This window comes from Tachyglossus aculeatus, chromosome 7 (genome assembly GCF_015852505.1).
Source record: "Tachyglossus aculeatus isolate mTacAcu1 chromosome 7, mTacAcu1.pri, whole genome shotgun sequence".
Lineage (NCBI taxonomy): Eukaryota > Metazoa > Chordata > Mammalia > Monotremata > Tachyglossidae > Tachyglossus > Tachyglossus aculeatus.
The window spans coordinates 54,676,433-54,696,972 of record NC_052072.1 but is presented as its reverse complement, the minus strand read 5'-3'; the positions used below and the strand labels follow the sequence as shown (position 1 = coordinate 54,696,972).

The 20,540-nt window shown below is 44.6% G+C and overlaps 1 protein-coding gene across 7 annotated transcripts in view; it reads left to right on the top strand.

Annotated features, from left to right (window-relative positions):
* MLPH (melanophilin) overlaps window positions 1–20,540 on the top strand; it is an 87,006-nt gene that overhangs the window by 24,383 nt on the left and 42,083 nt on the right. For all 7 annotated transcript variants that reach the window (XM_038749140.1, XM_038749139.1, XM_038749138.1 and 4 more), the window contains exons 3-5: window positions 10,001–10,222; window positions 10,334–10,470; window positions 16,026–16,064. In XM_038749140.1, the coding sequence (XP_038605068.1) occupies window positions 10,001–10,222; window positions 10,334–10,470; window positions 16,026–16,064 (398 nt within the window). The remainder of the gene's footprint in view (window positions 1–10,000; window positions 10,223–10,333; window positions 10,471–16,025; window positions 16,065–20,540) is intronic.

Below are 20,540 nucleotides of genomic sequence, written 5' to 3'. Positions count from 1 at the left end.
TGGGAGGTGCCATTAAGATTCCATTTGGATTCAGCATCCTGGCAAGGGATCTGGACCGTGAAGCATTTCCCAAGGACATGGAGTTCCCCGGAGCAAATGGTTTTCATTGGTAGGTGGGATGGGACAGAGGGGGCGAGGTCCCTGTGGGAGCGATGAGTTGGTCTGTGGTGGAATCCTGCCACATCCTGGGTCAGTTTCCCGTTGACTCAGCCAACCGCCCTCCATTCAGACCAGCAAACAATTCCTGGCCCGGAGAAGATGTTATTTGTCATACCAAGCAGGCCCCGCCTAGATGGTGGTTTGGCCCATGCCACCGGGATTTAGGGAAACCCCACCTCAGTCTCCAAAGTGGGAGGACCCGTTCAACCCGGTCCTCAAGACTCACACAGGCCGACCACAATGTTTAGCCAATCAATGAACCACCCTTTAGAATTCACTGTGGACCTGGAAACTTTGGTGGGTGGGACTCTGGGGAAATGGAATTGTTCTTCCCTGGAGAATCTTCCCTTAGAGACGAGTTCAGAAAACACCATTCCCACAGAAATGTTCACTGGCCCCCTTCATTCTCCATCTCATGAGAAGCAGCATGGTGTAGTAGGTAGAGCATGGTCCTGGGAGTCAGAAGGTCATAAATTCTCATCCTGGCTATTCCACTTGTCTGTTTTGTAACCTTGAGTAAGTCACTTCATTTCTCTGGTCCTCTGTTATCTGATCTGTAAAATGGGAATTAAGACTGTGAGTCCCATGTAGGACATAGACTGTGTTCAACCTGATTAGCTTGTATCTACCCCAGTGCTTAGAACAGAGCCTGGCACATAGTAAGCACTGAACAAATAACCATACAGAAAAAAACACCTTACAATTAGAGGGGGGAGACAGACACTAATATGAATAAATAACATATATAATTTAAATATATGTACATAGTTGTACATACAGTTCATGTCCCACATGGGTTCACAGTCATAATCCCTATTTCACAGATGAGGTAACTGAGGCACAGAGAAGTTAAGTGATTTGGCTAAGGTCACACAGCAGACAAGTGGCAGAGCTGGGATTAGAACCCAGGGCTTCTGACTCCCGGCCTGTGTTCTTTCGACTAGTCCACACTACTTCCCATCTACTTCTGCTTGCCATCTCCAAGGGGGCTGAAAATCTAATAGAAATTGCTGATTCTTTAACAAAAATGTCCCTGAAAATAGGCTATCCCAGGAAAATGTCATCTAAGCATGTTGGATGTAATGTTTAAAGCAGAGGCTGAAAGGGTTACCAGTATGCATTAAGCACAAGAACCGGGTTTGGGACTAGACGGTCTCACCACTGTCACCCTAATGTAAATGCCCAGTGTGGCAAATAATCACTGAACCCAGTTCCCAGCATCACCCACACAGTGAGCATGTGTAGGGCTTGGCAGAAATGAAGGAAGAGATTTAATTGGTGGTATCTGTGTCCAAGAAGGAAGTGCCTCCTTGAATGCTACCAGTAAGCCTGATTTCTTTGAGGAATTTGGAACGTAAATAGATTTGGATCTGTCATTAAGCAAACTTAAATTCATCATTGAACATTTGACTGGAGCAGCTAAGATTTTGGAGCACGTCGTATTTGTTGTTCCGAATATTTTGTTGTTGGCAGCTTCATTATGAAATGGAGTTTTATATGTAGCTGACAAGTTTTCAAGGAAATTTCTGATAGGGAGATCTTATCGATGACTGCAAGCGTGGCTGAAAGGACCAATGTGTAACCAATATTTCCGTAGACATTATGTGCCCAGGAAGTTAGTTGCTTGCTGTAGTAGGGCATTTTGTCTAGTACAGTTGCCCTTGGAGAAATGAAACTGCTCAAAGAAGCTGAACGTGTCTTCTTTCTTTTGCTCTATTGTCTCTGTGCTCTGTCACTTTTCCAAAAGCCATGCTGTCCTTTTTTCATTCTGTTTTCTACTTCTATGTCTATCCGCGCATCATTGGGCAGTATACTAAGTACCAGAATTTGATGACAGCATTTGCTTCCATACTGCCAATGGCAGTCTTTGGATGTGCAAAGGGATTTCTGGGTGTAGCCTGAAACATGTAACTTTGGTTGTCATTGGATTCATTGTCGCTCGATAGTGCAGCGTCAGATCTGCAAAGTAGATCATCATTTGCAAGTTTTCCTGTATGTATGCCTCAGTCAGCCAGCCATTCATATTTATTGAGCACTTACTATGTGCAGAGCACTGTACTAAGCACTAAGGAGAGTACAACATAACAATAGACACATCCTTTGCCCACAACAAACTTACAGTCTAGAGCACAAATGTCAGCATTCACCAGTTCTTGAACTGATTCAAAGACTCATGATGGTGCTCTAAACCCATTGAGCTTGAAGAGTTACATGAATCAGAAATATATTCTGACTCGAACTTCTGAATGGCTTGTTGCATCCTTAAAAATAGGTTGAAATATCTGAATCTACCACACAGACAGAGGAAATTCTGGATCATTAGGCTCTATATCAAGTTGAAGGTCCATACACTATTATAGTGTCCTTACTTGCATTAATCAATCAACCATCATACTTACTGAGTGCTTAATGTGTTTAGGAACACTATACTAAACACTTGGGAGGGTATAATACAACAGAGTTGGTAGACATGTAAACACACAGTGAGCAAACAGTCTAGCTTAGAACAGTACTTGGCACATAATAAGCACTTAATAAGTGTCATCATTATTATTATTAGAGAGGCATACAAAAATTAATGTAAATAAATAAATAAATTACAAGTATGTACCTAAGTGATGTGGGGCTAAGGGAGGGGTGAGTAAAGGGTGCAAATCTAATTGCAGAGGTGACAAGGCAGTGAGAGAAGAGGAAAGGAAGGCCTAGTGGGGGAAGGCCTCTTGGAGTAGATGTGCCTTTAATACGGCTTTGAAGATGGGGAGAGTGATCATTTGTCAGAGATGAAGAGGTGTTCCATGCCAGAGGCAGGATGTGGGTGAGATGTCGGCAGTGAGATAGAGATCAAGGTGCAGTAAGTAGATTGCCATTAGAGGAATGAGTGTGCAAGTTGTGTTGTGGTAGGAAATCGGAAGGAAATCCATATGGTCCTGGGGCAGAGACTACTGCCAGAAGACACTTCCAGGTTCTGCAGCAGTGCCATCAGCATCATGTATGAACACTGGAGTTGTACTCCAAAGTAGAGAAGTACCTTGGGGAAACAACATGACATAGTGGATAGAGCACGGGCCTGGGAGTCAGAAGGTCATGAGTTCTAATCCCGGCTCTGCAACTTGTCTGCTGAGTGATCTTGGGCAAGAAATTTCATTTCTCTGTGCCTCAGTTACCTTATCTGTAAAATGGGGATTGAGATTGTGAGCCCTACGTGGGACAGGGATTGTGTTCAACTTGATTTGCTTGTATCCACCCCAGAGTTTAGTACAGCGCCTGGCACATAGTAAGTGCTTAACAAATAACATCATTATTATCATTATTATTATTATAGTGGAAAGAACACAGGCCTGGGAGTTGGAGGACCTGGGTTCTAACCCTGGCTCTGCCAATTTCTTGCTTATGTAACCTTGGGCAAATCACTTAACTTCTCCGTCCCTTGGTTTTCTCAACTGTAAATGGGGATTAAATCCTATTTCCCCCTACTTAGACTGTGAGCCCCATGTGGTACAGGGACTGTGTCCAACCTGATAACCCTATATCTACCCCAGCACCTAGAACAGTGCTTGGTACATAAAAAGTGCTTAACAAGTGCTATTTTAAAAAAAGAAGTGCCTACAGAGCTTTTGAGAGTGACCAAAACCTCACCTAGTGTTAAATGAAATCTACAACATCCCATTATCTGGCCTCCAGTATTAATATAATGGGCACACAGGCAATTCATTTGACAGAGATATGTGCGTGTGTGTGTTGCTAATAAATAGTGAGAGTGCTGGGTGTGGTACTAAAAACATGGAACTCTTGGGGTAAAAGCTCTGGGTTCCCTGAAATGTAAATTTGGAGAATTATATGGAATATGGTAGGAAAAAGAAATCTGTTGAAAAGGGTGTGGACAAATGTCTCATAAAGGCAGACAGGGCTTTCCTTCAGAGGAAGACCTGGGTGTGTACCACAAGCTCTGGGTGTGCAGTTTTGCCTCAGAGTTGGTCATTTAAAAAAAACAATCACCTGAAGGCCAGATAGTGTACTTACAGGATCATTTTTTCCAAACTTTTTTTATGTTAACTGTTAAACACTTAATATGTACCAGGCACTGTATGAAGCTCTGAGGTAGGCATAAGCTAATCAGGTTGGACACAGACCATGTCCCACCTGGGCCTCACAATCTTAATCCCCAGTTTATAGATGAGGTAAGTGAGGTCCAGAGAAGTGAAGTGATTTACCCAAGGTCACACAGCAGACAATGGCAGAGTTGAGATTAGAACCCTGGTCCTTCTGACTCCCAGGCCTGTGCACTCTCCACTAGACCTAATTCTGTGAATTAGTGGATATACAAGTCTGGTCTGCCAACAGCAAGGGGATGAGGGAGTTCAGTGTCACTGCAGAAGACAGCTTAGTGCACTGGGTGGGCCAGACATAAGCCCACATTCCCTTGCCCACTACACACACACCTACACCCCTTGAGTTCCTTTCACCTCACTAGGTCCACCATAGCTGAAATGGCTCCTTTCTCCCAGTTTGTCCGGGAGGCCAACTCAGAGTCTGAGATCAAGATGGGGTCTTTGTTCCTTTGACTGAGTTCCAGTGATGGTTCAAAGATCCTTCTTTCTACTCCCAACCAAGCCCCAGAACCAGTTGGGGGCTTTATGGACTCTCACTGGATACCTCCCCCTTCATACCCGACAGAACTCTCCCCAACTTCAAAGCCCCACCAAAATCAGATCTCCACCAGGAAGCCTTCCTGACTAACAACCCATTTCCCCATCCTATTGGCCCTCCCTTCTGCATTGCCTAACCACTTGAGTCCATACCTCCTTAACAACTTTGACATATCCCCACCACTTATGTCCATATCAGTATACTCTGTTGCTTCCCTAGCTGTAATTTTTTTAATGTCCATCTCTTCATCTAGATTATATGCTCCTTAAGGGCAGGAATCATGTCTCCATACTATAATAATAATAATAATAACTATGGCATTTAAGTGCTTACTATGTGCCAGGCTCCCTCTACCGGTACTCTACCAGTCTTGACTACTGGAGGGAGAGTCAAACAGAAGCACACCCATTACATTCCTAGCTTGGTCATTGGCTGGCAAGTGGAAGGCAATCTGCTACAAGTCAAAATTCCCCTATGCTGGGCAGCAGCAGCATGGGAGAGAGTCAAGGGCAGAGACTCAAGTTCACACTGCCCAGAAGGAGGCAAAGGTAAGCCACTTCCATATTTCTACCAGGAAAACTCTATGGTTACACTACCTGATGACTGCAAATGGAGGTAGGTGTTCTGGGAGAGAGGTATCCATGGCGACTTAACTCAACAAGATAAAACAAAACATGTGCCAGGCACTGTACTAATCGCTGGGAGTAGATACAAGGCAATTGGGTTGGTCACAGTCCCTGTTCCACATAGGGCTCACCATCTTAATCCACATTTTACAGATGAGGTAACTGAGGCTCAGAGAAGTGAGATGACTTGTCCAAGGTCACACAACAGACAAGTTGCAGAGCAGGGATTAGAACTCAGGTCCTTCTGACTCCCAGACCCGTGCTCTAGCCACTAGACAACACTGCTTCTCACTCCATTGCATTGTACTCTCCCAAAAGTGCTTAATACTGTGCTCTTCATGCATTAAGTGCTCAATAAATAGGATTTATTGATGGCTAAGAGGGCTTTCTTGATTAATTTATCATCTCTCCACCTCATTTCCTCCAACTGCCATATCAGCACTTTCGTGTTATCTAATCACTTGGGTGCTCACTACCCGCAGAATCACTTATGTGCATATCTCTACACATTGTTACTGCCTCCTAGCTGAAATTTATTTTAGCATCTGTTTTCCCCACAAGACTGTAAACTCCTAGAGAGCAGGGACCCTATTAGCCCCACAGCACTTATGTATATGTCTATAAGTTATTCATATTAATGTCTGTTTCCTCCTCTAGACTGTAAGATCTATGTGGGCAGGAAATATGTTTAACAAATGTGTTGAATTGTAAAAATAATAATAATAATGGTATTTATTAAGCACTTACTATGTACCAGGCACTGTACTATGCACTGGGGTAGATACAGGCAAATCAGGTTGTACACAGTCCCTGACCCACATGGAGCTCAAAGTTTCAGTCCCCATTTTAGGATGAGGTAACTGGGGCCCAGAGAAGTGAAGTGACTTGCCGAAGGCCACACTGCAGATAAGTAGTGGAGCCAGATTTAGAACCCAGGTCCTTCTGGCTCCGAGGCCCGTGCTCTATCCACTAAGCCCTGTTACTGTACTTTCCCAAGTACTTAGTATAGTACTCTACACACAGTAAGCACTCAATAAGTACTATTGATTGATTAACTCTATTGTACTCTCTCAAGTGCTTTGTACAGTGCTCTGCTTCCAGTAGGTGGTTAATAAAATATTATTGATTGTACGATTGAGAGCCTTTTGGAAGCCACTCTCCTTTTAGCTACAACCCTGAGCAGCACACATGCTCAGAGCTCTAACACTCTCCCAATTCTCCATCCCAAATTCATCCCTTGTGTAGGCCTAAACAGAAAGGTTGAGCCTGATTCAATTTAAGCAAATGAAGAAAACTGCAGCAGAATGGGTGGGCAACAGGTCAGAGCAGCGGGAGTATTTATTCTCCACTTAACCTCAGCACAGTGACACAGTCTGACAAACAGGATCTAGAAAGACAAACCAAAACCAGGTTTGTACTGGATTAAAAAGCAAGCAGAAAGAAACATGATTTTTATTTGTGGAAAACGGTATAAACAGTTTAGATTTGAGACCACATCCATACTCGTTGTGTTTCTCCGACAGGCTTGTATTTCTCAGGGTTAAAAATGATTTCCTGCCACTTCCTCGAGTACCCATTTACCAGAATATAAATTGTTCATGATCATGGGTGAGCTGTCCAAGCATAGGCCATGGAAAAGAGCTGTTTTCCATGACTTTTGATTGTGTCATACATGTACAGAGCTAGACATAAATGTCAAACACTCAGCACCTGCGTTGGGACAGTAAACACAAAGGCAATTCTGCACATTTCTGGATCTTCATTATAAACACTCATACACATGCACAGCAAGAGAGAGGAGGGTGAGCAAGAGGTTCACAGCTGTCGATAGTGATATTTTAATGCCTTTCTTCCCCACCCCTCTTCTCTAAAAAGGCCATATGGAAAACCTTTCCCCTTCAGTGATGGGGAGAATGATGACCCTCCCCAGGATTCAGAGAAAGCCCCCAGCCAGAGGAATGACTATCACTCTAATGCTAGTAATTTCTGTGCTGATAATAACAATAGTAATGGAACATAAGTGCTTACTAGGTGCCAAGCACTGTTCTGAGCACTGGAGTAGATACAAGTTAATCAGACAGGACACAGTCACTGTCCCACATGCGGCTCACACTCTTATCCCCATTTTGCAGATGAGGTAACTGAGGCTTAGAGAAGTTAAGTGTCTTGCCCAAGGTCACACAGCAGACATGTGGCAGAGCCAGGATTAGAAGCCAGGTCCTTCTGACTCTCAGGCCCATTCTTACTGATCCAAGCACTTCTATTCCTCCTTGACTACTGCATCTTCCTCCTTGCTGACCTCTCCCCACTCCAGTCCATATTTCACCCTGCTGTCTGGATCATTTTTTTCAAAACCCTTCAGTCCATGTTTCCCCACTCCTCAAGAACTTTCAGCGGTTGCTCATCCACCTCCACTTCAAAAAGAAATTCCTTACCATTTAAAACTTTAAAACACTCAATTAGCTTGCTCCATCCTACCTCACCTTACTGATCTTCTACTCCAACCCCAGCCTGCACACTCCACTCCTCAAGCGCCAGTTTACTCACTCCCAGTCTCATCTCTTTCCTCTGACCCCTTTCCCACATCCTCACTCTGGGCTGGAATTCCCTCCCCCTTCATATATCACAGATCACCACTCACTCTACCTTCAAAGCCTTATTGAGGTCACATCTCCCCCAAGAGGCCTTTCCTGATTAAGCCCTTTTCCCTAAACCCTTCTGTGCTTGTCTATGCACCTTGATCCTTGCCTTTTGGGCATCTGGTATTTACCCCACCCTCAGCCCCACAGCTCTAACATACATATCTGTAACATTTTTTGGTAATAATGTCTGTTTCCTTTTGTAGACTATAAGCTCGCGGGAAGGGAACGTGGCTACCAACTCTTTTGAGTTGTACTCATCCAAGTACTTAGTACACTTGAGAAGCAGCATGGCTTAGTGGATAGAGCACAGACCTGGGAGACAGAAGGTAGTGGGTTCTAATCCCGGCTCCACCATTTGTCTGCTGTGTAACCTTAAGGAAGTCACTTAACTTCTCTGTGCCTCAGTTCCCTCATCCGTAAAAGAGGGATTGAGAAATGAGCCCCATGTGGGACAGGGACTATGCCAAACTGGCCCAAAATAAGTGTTTTACAAATACCACAATTACTATTATTATTATTACAGTGTTTTGCACCCAGTAAGTGCTCAGTAATTACCATTGATTGATTGATTCTCCTGGGCAATTACTATTCTTGCCATAAATCTAGCGTATATTTCTGGAGCAGGAGAGACTGGAATGGGACTCCAACGCTTAGAACAGTGCTTGGCACATAGTAAGCACTTAACAAATATTATTATTATTATTATTATTATTATTAATGAAGCAGAAAGAACTAAGATGCAGCAGGAGATGCTGGAATAAAGCGGAAGAGGCTGGGATAGAGCAGGTGAGGCTAGGATGGAGCAGGAGAGGCTGGAATGGAGTGGGGTGGCTGGGATGGAGCAGGAGAGGCTAGAATGGAACAGGAGAAGCTGGGGTGGAGCAGGAAATCATTTGCCATCAAACCCACCAAATTGATGGATGGTCAAATCAAAACAAATAAAAATCAATATTTCAGAAGGTAGCTGCTCTTCTATTCTTTGTTCTCCCCAACACCCACAAGAAGGCAGTGTTGGCTTTCTTTAGCTAGTTTTAAGGCACCCACGTCTGTAAAAGTGGAGGTTGAAAGGACATTGAGTGTAAGGACAGTGTCTTCTACTTTCATTCTGTGTCCCTAGGGCTAGTTCAGTGTTCTGTTTACAGTAGAGTTCAATAACTATTGATGTTGTTGATGATGATGATGGTGGTAGATGGAATCAACAACAGTAATAACAATAATAATAATGGTAGTGTTTGTTAACCACTTATTATGCTCCAGGCACTGTACTAAGTGCTGGGGTGGATACCAGCAAATCAGGTTGGATACAGTCCCTGTCCCATATGGGGGTCACAGTCTCAATCCCCATTTTACAGATGAGGTAAGTAAGGCCCAGAGAAGTGAAATGACTTGCCAAGGCCATACAGCAGACAAGTGGTGGAGCCAGTATTAGAACCCATGACCTGCAGCCATTCCAAGCCATCTCTAGGTTTATCATTTAGAATTGGAAACCACTTCTGATTTGGCTTACATCTTTGATGGCTGGTAGAAGCAACAGGAAAAAAGTGATGGTTCTTATGCTCTTTGTATTTGCTTCTCACAATTTCCACTTCTCCCACTCACCCTGTCCATGGCTCATCCTCTGCCCACTCTCCCAAGCAGTCCCACGGCATAACGTTCCTATTGTCAAGAGGCCTAGACTGATTGTCTGGCTGGGACTGATTACATTTGGTTGCGTTTGTCTCTATGTGTGAATTTGTATGGGGGAGGTGGGGAGAGTGTAGTCGTGTTGGATTGTGTCTTTGGAATAGTTGTTTGAATATGTGTGAGCACATATATGTGTATATAATACCATCATTTGTGTATTCTGGCTGTCTTTCAGGAAACATTTCCCAAGATCCAGGGTCTGCCCAGATTCCAGTCATTTCTTGTTTCTGCTTTTTTTCAAAGGGAACTTAAAGGCAAGATCGAGAAAGAAAGCACCAAGCGGGAACTGCTTTCAGACCAAGCCCACCTAAGTGAAACCCACTGTGTCCACTGCTTGCAGCCTTACAAGTTTCTCATCAATAGCAAACGACAATGCCTGGTCTGTCACCTCCACACCTGCAAACACTGTTGCAGTTTCACCCAGCCAGAAGGAGGCTGGGTCTGTGATCCTTGCCAGCTGGCCAGGTGAGAGTTGGGGCCAGAGGCTCCAGGAGAGCTCTTCTGGGGTAGGAGAGACAAGAGGCTCTAGGGGTCTGGCCGGACCACCTTACACCTGTTGCCTTCTCTTCCGGACAGGGTTCTGAAGATCGGCTCCCTGGAGTGGTACTACCAACATGTGCAATCTCGTTTTAAGCGTTTTGGGAGTGCCAAAGTCATGCACTCTCTCTATGGAAGGCTGCAGCATGGATCAAAAACAAACTCGACTTTTTTAGGTAATACTGTTAATAATAGCAATAATGGTAAGAATACAACTGAAGCATGAGAAGCTGTGTGGCCCAATGGATAGAGCACAGGCCTGGGAGATAGAAGCACCTGAGTTCTAATACCAGCTTGAAACTTGTCTTTTGTGACCTTGGGCAAGTCACTTCATTTCTGTTTGCCTCGGTTACCTCATCTGTAAAATGGGGATTAAGACTGTGAGCCCCATGTGGGACATGGACTGTGTCCGACCTGATTAGCTTGTATCTATCTCAGCACTTAGTACAATGCCTGGCACATAGTAAGCACTTAATAAATACCATAAAAATAAGTATTTGTGAAGTGCTTACTGTGTGCTAAACACTGGGGTAGCTACAAGAGGGATGGGGGAAGGGGAGGAGTATGGTAGCAGATAGGATTTATGGAACACTCATTTTTTTCTGGTTGTAATTAAATTGGATATAGGTACTAAACAGGTACTCAGAAAGTAGCAGACCTAGGGACAAAGAGACAGTGTGTGCTATAGGTGTGGGGACACACAGATGCTGGCAAATGCCACTGAATTTGAGTTATCATTTGTAAGTACCAATGGTGAAGGTTTGTTAATATGGCCTGCTGAATTGTCACAGAAGGATCATAAGAAAGACAGGGAGAAGGAAGGGTGTAAAGATTCAGTAAAACACAATTTCAAAACCTCAAATGATTCAGTACAAGTATGGACTTCAAGGCACATTGGAAGCCAAAAAATAAGCTGGGCCTGCAACTACCAATCAACCATATTTATTGTGCACTTACTGTGTGCAAGCTCTGTACCTAGCACTTGGGAGAGTACAGTATCCCATAGTTAGTAGACATTCCCTGCCCTCCAGAAGCTTTCCATCAAGAGGATTCCAACTATGAGGAATGGTGTGAACGCTGAAGCAGAGACTTAGGAAAGATCAGAATGTAAGACGGAATGTTGAACACAAGACCAGACGCTGTGAAAACAAATGTCGCAGCCCAGCAAAATACAACTTTCAAAGGTGTATAATAATAATGATGGTATTTGTTAAGCTTTACTATGTGCCAAGCACTGTTGTAAGCACTGGGGTAGTTACAAGGTTGTCAGGTTGTCCCACATGGGCCTCACAGTCTTAATCCCCATTTTACAGATGAGGTAACTGAGGCACAGAGAAGTGAAGTGACTTGCCCAAAGTCACACAGCTGATAAGTGGCAGAACAGGGATTAGAACCCATGACCTCTGACTCCCAAGCCCATGCTCTTTCCACTAAGCCACGCTGCTTCTAGTTTAAAAGGACTCTATGTTGTGCTCAAGGCATATTATTAGCCTAGGTAGGGTTGAGTTATGGCTTTAGGGGACCTAGAGCAGTTAAATCAGGTGTTGCCTTACAGGGAGAGGCAAAATGAGAAAGGAAAAAAATAACTGTATTAATAATTATGGTATCAAACATTTATTTGGAGCCAAATACTATCAATCAATTGATCATTCAGTGCTATTTATTAAATGTTTACTGTGTGCAGAGCACTGTTCTAATAACAATAATGGTATTTGTTAAGCACTTTCATTCATTCAATCATATTTATAGAGCGCTTCCTGTGTGCCAGGCACTGTACTAAGCACTGGGGTGGACACAAGCAAATCAAGTTGTACACAGTCCCTGTCCCATTTGGGGCTTTCAGTTTCAATTGCCATTTTACAGATGAGGTAACTGAGGCACAGAAAAGTCAAGTGACTTGCCCAAGGTCACACAATAGTCATGTGGTGGAGGCAGGATTAGAACCCATGACCTTCTGACTCCCAGGTCCGTGCTCTATCTGCTACACCATGATAAGAGACAACCCAACTCACCCTATGACCAGAGACTTAAAAGAATGAAGTTTAGACTGTGAGCTCATTGTGGGCATAGGTCTACCAACTCTGTCATAGTCTACTCTCCCAAACGCTTAGCACAGTGCTTTGCACACAGTGAGCACTCAATAAATACCACTGAATGACTGATTGAAAGAGAGCAGTATGGACTGGAGTGGGGAGAGACAGGAGGCAGAAGGGCATCAAGGGGGCTGATTCAGTAATTCATGTGGGATATGCTAAGTGCTTAGATAAGCATGGTAGAAGTTGGATGGATGGAGAGGAAAGGATGGATTTTAGCAATGTTGTGAAAGTAGAACTGTCAGAATTGGTGATATTGAATATGTGGGTCGAATGAGAGAGATGAGTGTAGGACAATGTCAAAATTATGGGCTTGGAAGAGGGGGAGGATAGTAATGTTGCCTACAGTGATGGAAAAGACAATGGGAGGACCAGGGAAGATGAGGAGTTTGGTTTTAGACATGTTTAATTTGAGGTGTCTTGGGACGTCCAAGTAGAGATGTCTTGAAGGCAGGAGGAAAAGTGAGACTGCAGTGAAGGGTAGAGATCAGGGCTGGAGATGTAGATTTGGGGATCATCCACATAGGGATAGTAGTTGAAGCCATTGGAGTGAATGAGAATAGAGTGAATGAGTATATGGAGAATAGAAGGGGACCCTGAACTGAGCCCTGAGGGACTCCCACAGTTAGAGGGTGGGAGGCGGAGGAGGACCCCATGAAAGACTCTGAGAAGGAACAACCAGAGAGATAAGAGGAGAACCAGGAGAGGACCGTGGCAGTTAAGCCAAGTTTGGATAATGTTTCTAGGAGAAGGGGGTGGCCCAAGTCAGGTGAGTTGCCCAAGGTCCTGCAGCAGCCAAGTGGCAGAGCCAGAATTAGAACTGAGAAGAGGGGTGTGAGAGAAAAGGGACAAAGGCATTTGCCTTCAGCCAATAATAATAATGATGGTATTTGTCAAGTGCTTATTATGTGTTAATCACTGTTCTAAACACTGGGGTAGATACAAAACTAAGTTGAACACAGTCCCTGTCCCACATGGGGCTCACAGTCTTAATCCCCATTTTACAGATGAGGTAACTGAGGCACAGAGTGAAATGGCTTGTCCAAGTTCACACAGTAGACAAGTGGCAGAGGCAGGAATGGCACCCAGGTCCTTCTGACTTTCAGGCCTGGGCTCTATCCACTAGGCCCTGCTGCTTTTCAGATGCCACACTATCTTCCACCATCTGCGGCTGTAGCCTCCAATCCAGGGTTCACCAGATAAGCCAGTTGGCTGGGGGCAATTAACACTCGAGTTACACCAGCAGAAGGCAGTGGTGTTGGCCCTGGACCTCGGCCTTGTGTGGTCCAAGCACAAGAGCCAGTGAGGTGGTTGGCAGTCGAGCCCCAAACTGGACCCACCCCCAATTCATCCCTTCCCTCCAGTTCTTCCATCCCCTTTCCTGGTTTCCTCCAACCAATCAATCACATTTATTGGGCATTTCCTAGTTGCAAAGCACTGCACGAAGCACTTGAGAGAATGTAATACAACAGAGTTGGTAGACATGTTCCCTGCCCACAAAGAGCTTATAGTCTGAAGGGAGAGATGAACAGTAAAATAAATTATGGATCTAAGTACTGTGGAGCTGAGGGTGGAGTGAAGGAAGGGTACAAATCTAAGTGCAAGTGCAACACAGGAGGGAGAGTAGGGGAAATAAAAACTTGGAGACGGCATCTTGGAGGATTTGTGATTTTAATAAGGTTTTGAAGGTAGGGAAAGTGGGGAATTGTCAGATGTGAAGGGGGATGGAGTTTCAGTCCTGAGGCAAGACATGGAAAAGGGGATGGTGTTGAGGTAGACGAGATCGAGGTACAATGAGTAGGTTGGTGTTAGAGGAGCAAAGTGAGCATGCTGGGTTGTAAGAGGAAATCAGTAAGGTAAGATATGAGGGGGCAAGGTGATTGAGTGCTTTAAAGATGACTAAGAAATTTCTGTTAGATGCAGAAGTGGCAACCACTGGAGGTTCTTGAGGAGTGGGGAAACATGGATTGAATTTTTTTTTTTAGAAAAATGATCCAGATACCAGAGTGAAGTATGGACTGGATTGGGAAGAGACAGAGGCAGGGAGGTCAATGAGGAAGCTGAGGCAATATGGCTTAGTGGATACAGCTGGGGCCTGGGAGTCAGAAGAACCTGGGTTCTAATCTTGGCTGTTCTAATAGTGGCTCCACCCCTTGTCTGCTTTAAGACCTTAGGCAAGTCACTTAACTGCTCTGTGCCTCAGTTAGTTCATCTGTAAAGTGGGGATTAAGACTGTGAGGCCCATGTGGGACATGGTCTATGTCCAATGTGATTTGCTTGTTCTACTCTATTGCTTTGTACAGTGCCTGACACCTAGTAAGTGCCTAATAAATACTACAAAAAAGTGCTTCGATCATCGTGGTAGTAGTTTGGGTGGAAAGGAAAGGTCAGATTTTAGTGATGTTGTGACAGTTGATCCGAAATGATTTGGTGACAGATCAAATGTGTGGGTTGATTGAGAGAGATGAGTTGAGGGTGATGCCCAGGTTATCTTCCCTTCTTGGATTGCATTTCCCTCCCCCTACATTGTCTCCCCTAACAATAGCAATAATAATAATAATAATAATAATATATGTAAATTGCTTACTATGTGTCAAGCCCATTCTAACTGCTAGGATAGATACAAACTAATTAGGTTGAGCACAGTCCCTGTCCCGCCTGGGGCTCATGGTCTTAATCCCCAGTTTCCAGATGAGGTAACTGAGGCCCAGAGAACCAAAATGAGTTGCTTAAGGTCACACAGCAGACAGTGAAAGAGCCAAAATTAGAACTCAGGTCCTTCTGACTCACAGGCCTGAGCTCCATCCACTAGGCCAAGCTACTTCTCTCAGGAGAGGCATATGCAAATCAACAGACCACATTTCATTTTTAAGTTCAGGGTACCTAAAACAGGTGGCTGGCTGGTAGGCTTTCAAATTTCTAGGCTGGGCCTTCCAAATTGGTGCATCTGGTCATCAAATTCTAATGTGAATAAAGTCTCAAGGATTTCGACCAACTGTACATCATTGTTACTAAAGGTTGCCAGGAGATGGCAGCGTCACACAAATTAAAATTGCATCCTCCCTCTAAACCCTGCTGGAGACATCAATTAACTTTTCCTTACAGAGCTTCCCGTCTGTGTCAAATTGGGAAGATCTAATACTCTAGGGAAAAATAGGACTTTGTGTAATATATTGTATACAAGATGCTTTTTATTCACTGAGTTAACTAAATATGCATGGGAGAAGAATTCCAAAGTACCGAAGTATTTATTTTTCTACAAGTTGCTTTTTGGATTTATATCAAGGTAAATGTGGTTGCCAAGAGTTTTAGAAAAGGCCCTCCTTGGGCTTTTCATCCAATGAGGTAGGAATCTAATTGAGCTGAAAACAAAGAGGATTATGTTTTCCAAGGAGCAGTGTCCCAAGCCTTACAAGCTGTGGAGGTCAAGTATTTCCTGAACCCACAAAAGCGTCAAACACAAAAGCAAATGATTGTTCTAATCCTTTGGGCTGCCTGCATATGAAAGCCGGCTGCACAGTGCTCAACTTAATGGAGAGAGAATAGACCCGAATGAGGTTTATAAACTGATCCCCACATGTGGCAACTCTGATGACAATACCTTGGTCAATGAGGATTTTTTTTTCTTTTGTTTTTAGGCCTCTCCAACAAGGTTTACAGTCTGCCAGAGCTGAACAGTAAGTTTTTGTGTTTGTTGTTGTTATCATATTGTTATCAAGAAGGTTCCCATACCAAGAATCATGGCAACTCTGGAGAGGCTACACTGAATGGGTCTTGATCTTGGGACATGGTTTTCTGAATGTGCGGTGCAATACAGAATATTACAAACCACACTGAGCACCTTCAGACTAATTCTTGACTGGGAAAGAATAGAGAGCAATGCATACCCAGTGGCAGAGTCTGACAAGAGGGTAAAAACTCACTTAGAGATGCTAACCCCTTCTCGGGATTGCCCCTGGAGAGTTTCCAGTACTCTCCCAGTCTTGGTTACTGGAGGGAGAGTCAAGCAGAGGCCTGTCCATTCCATTCCATTTCTAGCTTGGGCAGTGGCCAGTGGCTAGCAAGTGGAAAGCAATCTGCTACAAGTCAGAATTCACCTGTGCTGGACAGCAGTGGCTGGGAGAGAGTTGAGGGCCGAGACTCAGTTTTACTGCAAGGAAGGAAGGAAATGGTAAACCACTGCCATATTTTTACAAAGAAAACTATGACTACACTACCAGAACGATTGCAGATGGAGGTGGGATGTTCTGGGAGAGATGCATCCATGTAGTCACTATGGGTCAGTGATGATGACAGCATGACAAGACAAGAAATGCTAAGTGACTAGAAACACATGCTGAAATATTGAGTCTCACGCTGAAAATTGAAATAACCTCAGACATCAAGAGATGATACAACTCCTCAATCAGTGGTATTTATTGAGTGGTTACTGTGTGCAGAGCACTCTACTAAGTGCTTGGGAGTGTACAGTGTAACAGATTTGGTAGACATATTCCCTGCCAGCTCTTCTTTCAAGAAATCTTAAAATATCCCTTTGACAGAGACAGTTGTTACTACTTCATAGATGCGGGAAGGAGGGAAAAGACCTCAGAAGATGTTTTATTAGCTAAGGGATTCATTCAATGTTCCAGGGGCCCTCCTGCATGCCTCCCAATTCAGGAGCCCAATAGCTGTGTATTCATCTCACCTATCTTGCCGCCAACCCTTCGCCCATGTGCTCCCTCTGGCCTGGAACAGTCTCCCTCCTCAAATCTGACAGACAATTACTCTCCTCATTCTAAAAGCCTTATTGAAGTCACAACTCCTCCATGAGACCTTCCCTGATTAAGCCCCCCTTTCCTTCTCTCACACTCCTTTCTGCATTACCCTGACTTCTTCCCCTTGTTCTTCCCCGCTTCGCACCCACAGCACTTATGTCCATATCTGTAATTTATTTATATTAATGTCTGCCTCCCACCAAGACAGTAAGCTCACTGTGGGCAGAGAATGTGTCTTTTTATTGTACTGTACTCTCTCAAGCGCTTAGTACGGTGCTCTGCACACAGTAAGCATTCAATAAATATGAATGACTCCAACAGACATTACTTTCCACACCTTCCAAGCCTTGTTGAAGGTGCATCTCATCCAGGAGGCCATCTCTGACTAAACCCTCCTTTCCTCTTCTCCCACTCACTTCTGCATCTGTCTGACTTGCCCCCTTTATTCATCCCCCCTCCTAGTCCAAGAGCATTTATGTACATATCTGTAATTTATGTTTATTATTTATTTATATTTTATTTATATTCATGTCTGTTTCCCTCTCTAGACTATAAGTTCACTGTAGGCAGGGAATATATCTGTTTTATTGTTATACTCTCCCATGCACTTGGCAGGGTGCAGTGTAATAGAGTTCGTAGGCACTATCCTGAAGGAGCATAATGGGAGACAGATATTGAAATGAATTACAGAGAGGAGAAAAAGAAGAGTGTAAGTACATGAACATGCATGTTGTGGGGCTGGGGCGAGTATCAAAGTGCTTGTTTGGAGAGACTCTGTGATCACTGTCCTCTGGGTATCCATCCTCATGGTTAGGGATGAATCAGCCAGCAACTGTAATTTTGCCCTCTAGTAACCCAATGGGGACCACAGATTCATAGTTCTAGCCAGACTCTCCCTTGAACCTACTGGTACTTTCACCCGCCTTCTCCATAAAGCAGTGTTTCCTTTGGTTTGTTTGACCCTGCCTCCAATCAATCAATGGTAATTATTGAGTGCCTACTGTGTGCAGAGCACTGTACCAAATACTTGGGAGAGTACAGTTTATCAGAGTTGGTAGACACATTCTCTGCCCACAAGGAGCTTAAATTCTAGCTTACAGTCTAGACCCCTTTCAGAAGGGGCCTCCTCATTCTAGTGCTGTGGGATTTGGAGAAGTGGAATTCTAACCACCCTTGTCTTGATTTTTTTAAACTTCAATCACGCCCCATTTCAGCCTGTATCTTTCGAAACTGAAGTCATAATATGTTCTGTCTTTCTTCGGACAGAAGCTACTGATCCTTGCTCAGAAATTTACGATGAGACTTAAACTTCCTGTACTCTGCCCATGTAGGCAGGCAGCTCTTCTTAGGATCGATCAATCAATCGTCTGTCTTCTCCATTGGATAGTAAGTTCCTGGAAGGCAATGGTCATGTCTACCAACTCTACTATAGCGCCTAGTACAGTGCTCAGCACACTATAATTTCTCAATAAATGTTAATGATTGATTTTTTTGATTAATTTCCCTGCAGCCAGTCAGCCAGTGACATTTATTTTTGTTTTGCTGTCTGTCTCCCCCTTCTAGATTTTGAGCCAGTTGTTGGGTAGGGACCGTCTCTATAAGTTGCTGACTTGGGGAAGCAGTGTGGCTCAGTGGAAAGAGCCCAGGCTTTGGAGTCAGAGTTCATGGGTTCGAATCCCAGCTCTGCCAATTATCAGCTGTGTGACTTTGGGCAAGTCACTTAACTTCTCTGTGCCTCAGCTACCTCATGTGTAAAATGGGGATTAAGATTGTGAGCCCCCCATGGGACAACCTGATCACCTTGTAACCTCCCCAGCACTTAGAACAGTGCTTTGCACATAGTAAGCGCATAATAATGCCATTATTATTATTATTGTACTTTCCAAGCACTTAGTACAGTGTTCTGCACACAGTAAGCGCTCAATAAATACGATTGAATGAATGAATAGTGACCACTTACTATGTGCAGCGCACTCTACTAAACACTTGGGTGAGTAAAATGTGACCTTGGCCAAGTCACTTAACTTCTCTGTGGCTCAGGTACCTCATCTGCAAAATGGGGAAAAAGACTGAGAGCCCCAAGTGGGACAAACTGATTACCTTGTATCTACCCCAGTGCTTAGAACAGTGCTTGGCACAAAATAAGCGCTTAACAAATACCAACCTTATTATTACAACAAAACAATAAGCAGACACATTCCCTGCCCACTAGGACAACTCCCTCTCCAGAGTACCACTCATTAGTCTGGTCTGTGTGCTGCTTTTATCTCCCAGAATTCCAAGAAGGAGCAGAAGGGACAGTCTTTAGTCTTGACACCCTTATTGACACCCATGCCCATCACCCCCGCCAGCTCTTCCGTACATTCAACTCCCTTCTCAGGCCCCCGGTTCCTCCCCCTCCTCCTTCCCTCACCCCCAACGATCTGGCCTCCTACTTCATTAACAAAATTAAATCCATCAGGTCCGACCTCCCCAAAGTCTCTTCCCCCCTTTCTCCATCCCCCCGGCTCTCAACACTCTCTGCTACTCTCCCATCCTTCCCAGCGGTATCCTCAGAGGAACTCTCCTCCTTCCTCTCAAGTGCTACTCCGGCCACCTGTGCTTCTGACCCCATTCCCTCTCATCTTATGAAATCTCTCGCTCCATCCCTTCTCCCCTCCTTAACTTCCATCTTCAACCGCTCACTCTCCACTGGTTCCTTCCCCTCTGCCTTCAAACATGCCCATGTCTCTCCCATCCTAAAAAAACCCTCTCTTGACCCCACCTCACCTTCTAGTTATCGTCCCATATCCCTCCTACCGTTCCTTTCCAAACTCCTTGAACGAGTTGTCTGCACGCGCTGCCTAGAATTCCTCAACAACAACTCTCTCCTCGACCCCCTCCAGTCTGGCTTCCGTCCCCTTCATTCCACGGAAACTGCCCTCTCAAAGGTCACCAATGACCTCCTGCTTGCCAAATCCAACGGCTCCTACTCTGTCCTAATCCTCCTCGACCTCTCAGCTGCCTTTGACACTGTGGACCACCCCCTTCTCCTCAACACGCTATCTGACCTTGGCTTCACAGACTCCGTCCTCTCTTGGTTCTCCTCTTATCTCTCTCGTCGTTCTTTCTCAGTCTCTTTTGCAGGCTCCTCCTCCCCCTCCCATCCTCTTACTGTGGGGGTTCCCCAAGGTTCAGTGCTTGGTCCCCTTCTGTTCTCAATCTACACTCACTCCCTTGGTGACCTCATTCGCTCCCACGGCTTCAACTATCATCTCTACGCTGATGACACCCAGATCTACATCTCTGCCCCTGCTCTCTCCCCCTCCCTCCAGGCTCGCATCTCCTCCTGCCTTCAGGACATCTCCATCTGGATGTCCGCCCGCCACCTAAAGCTCAACATGTCGAAGACTGAGC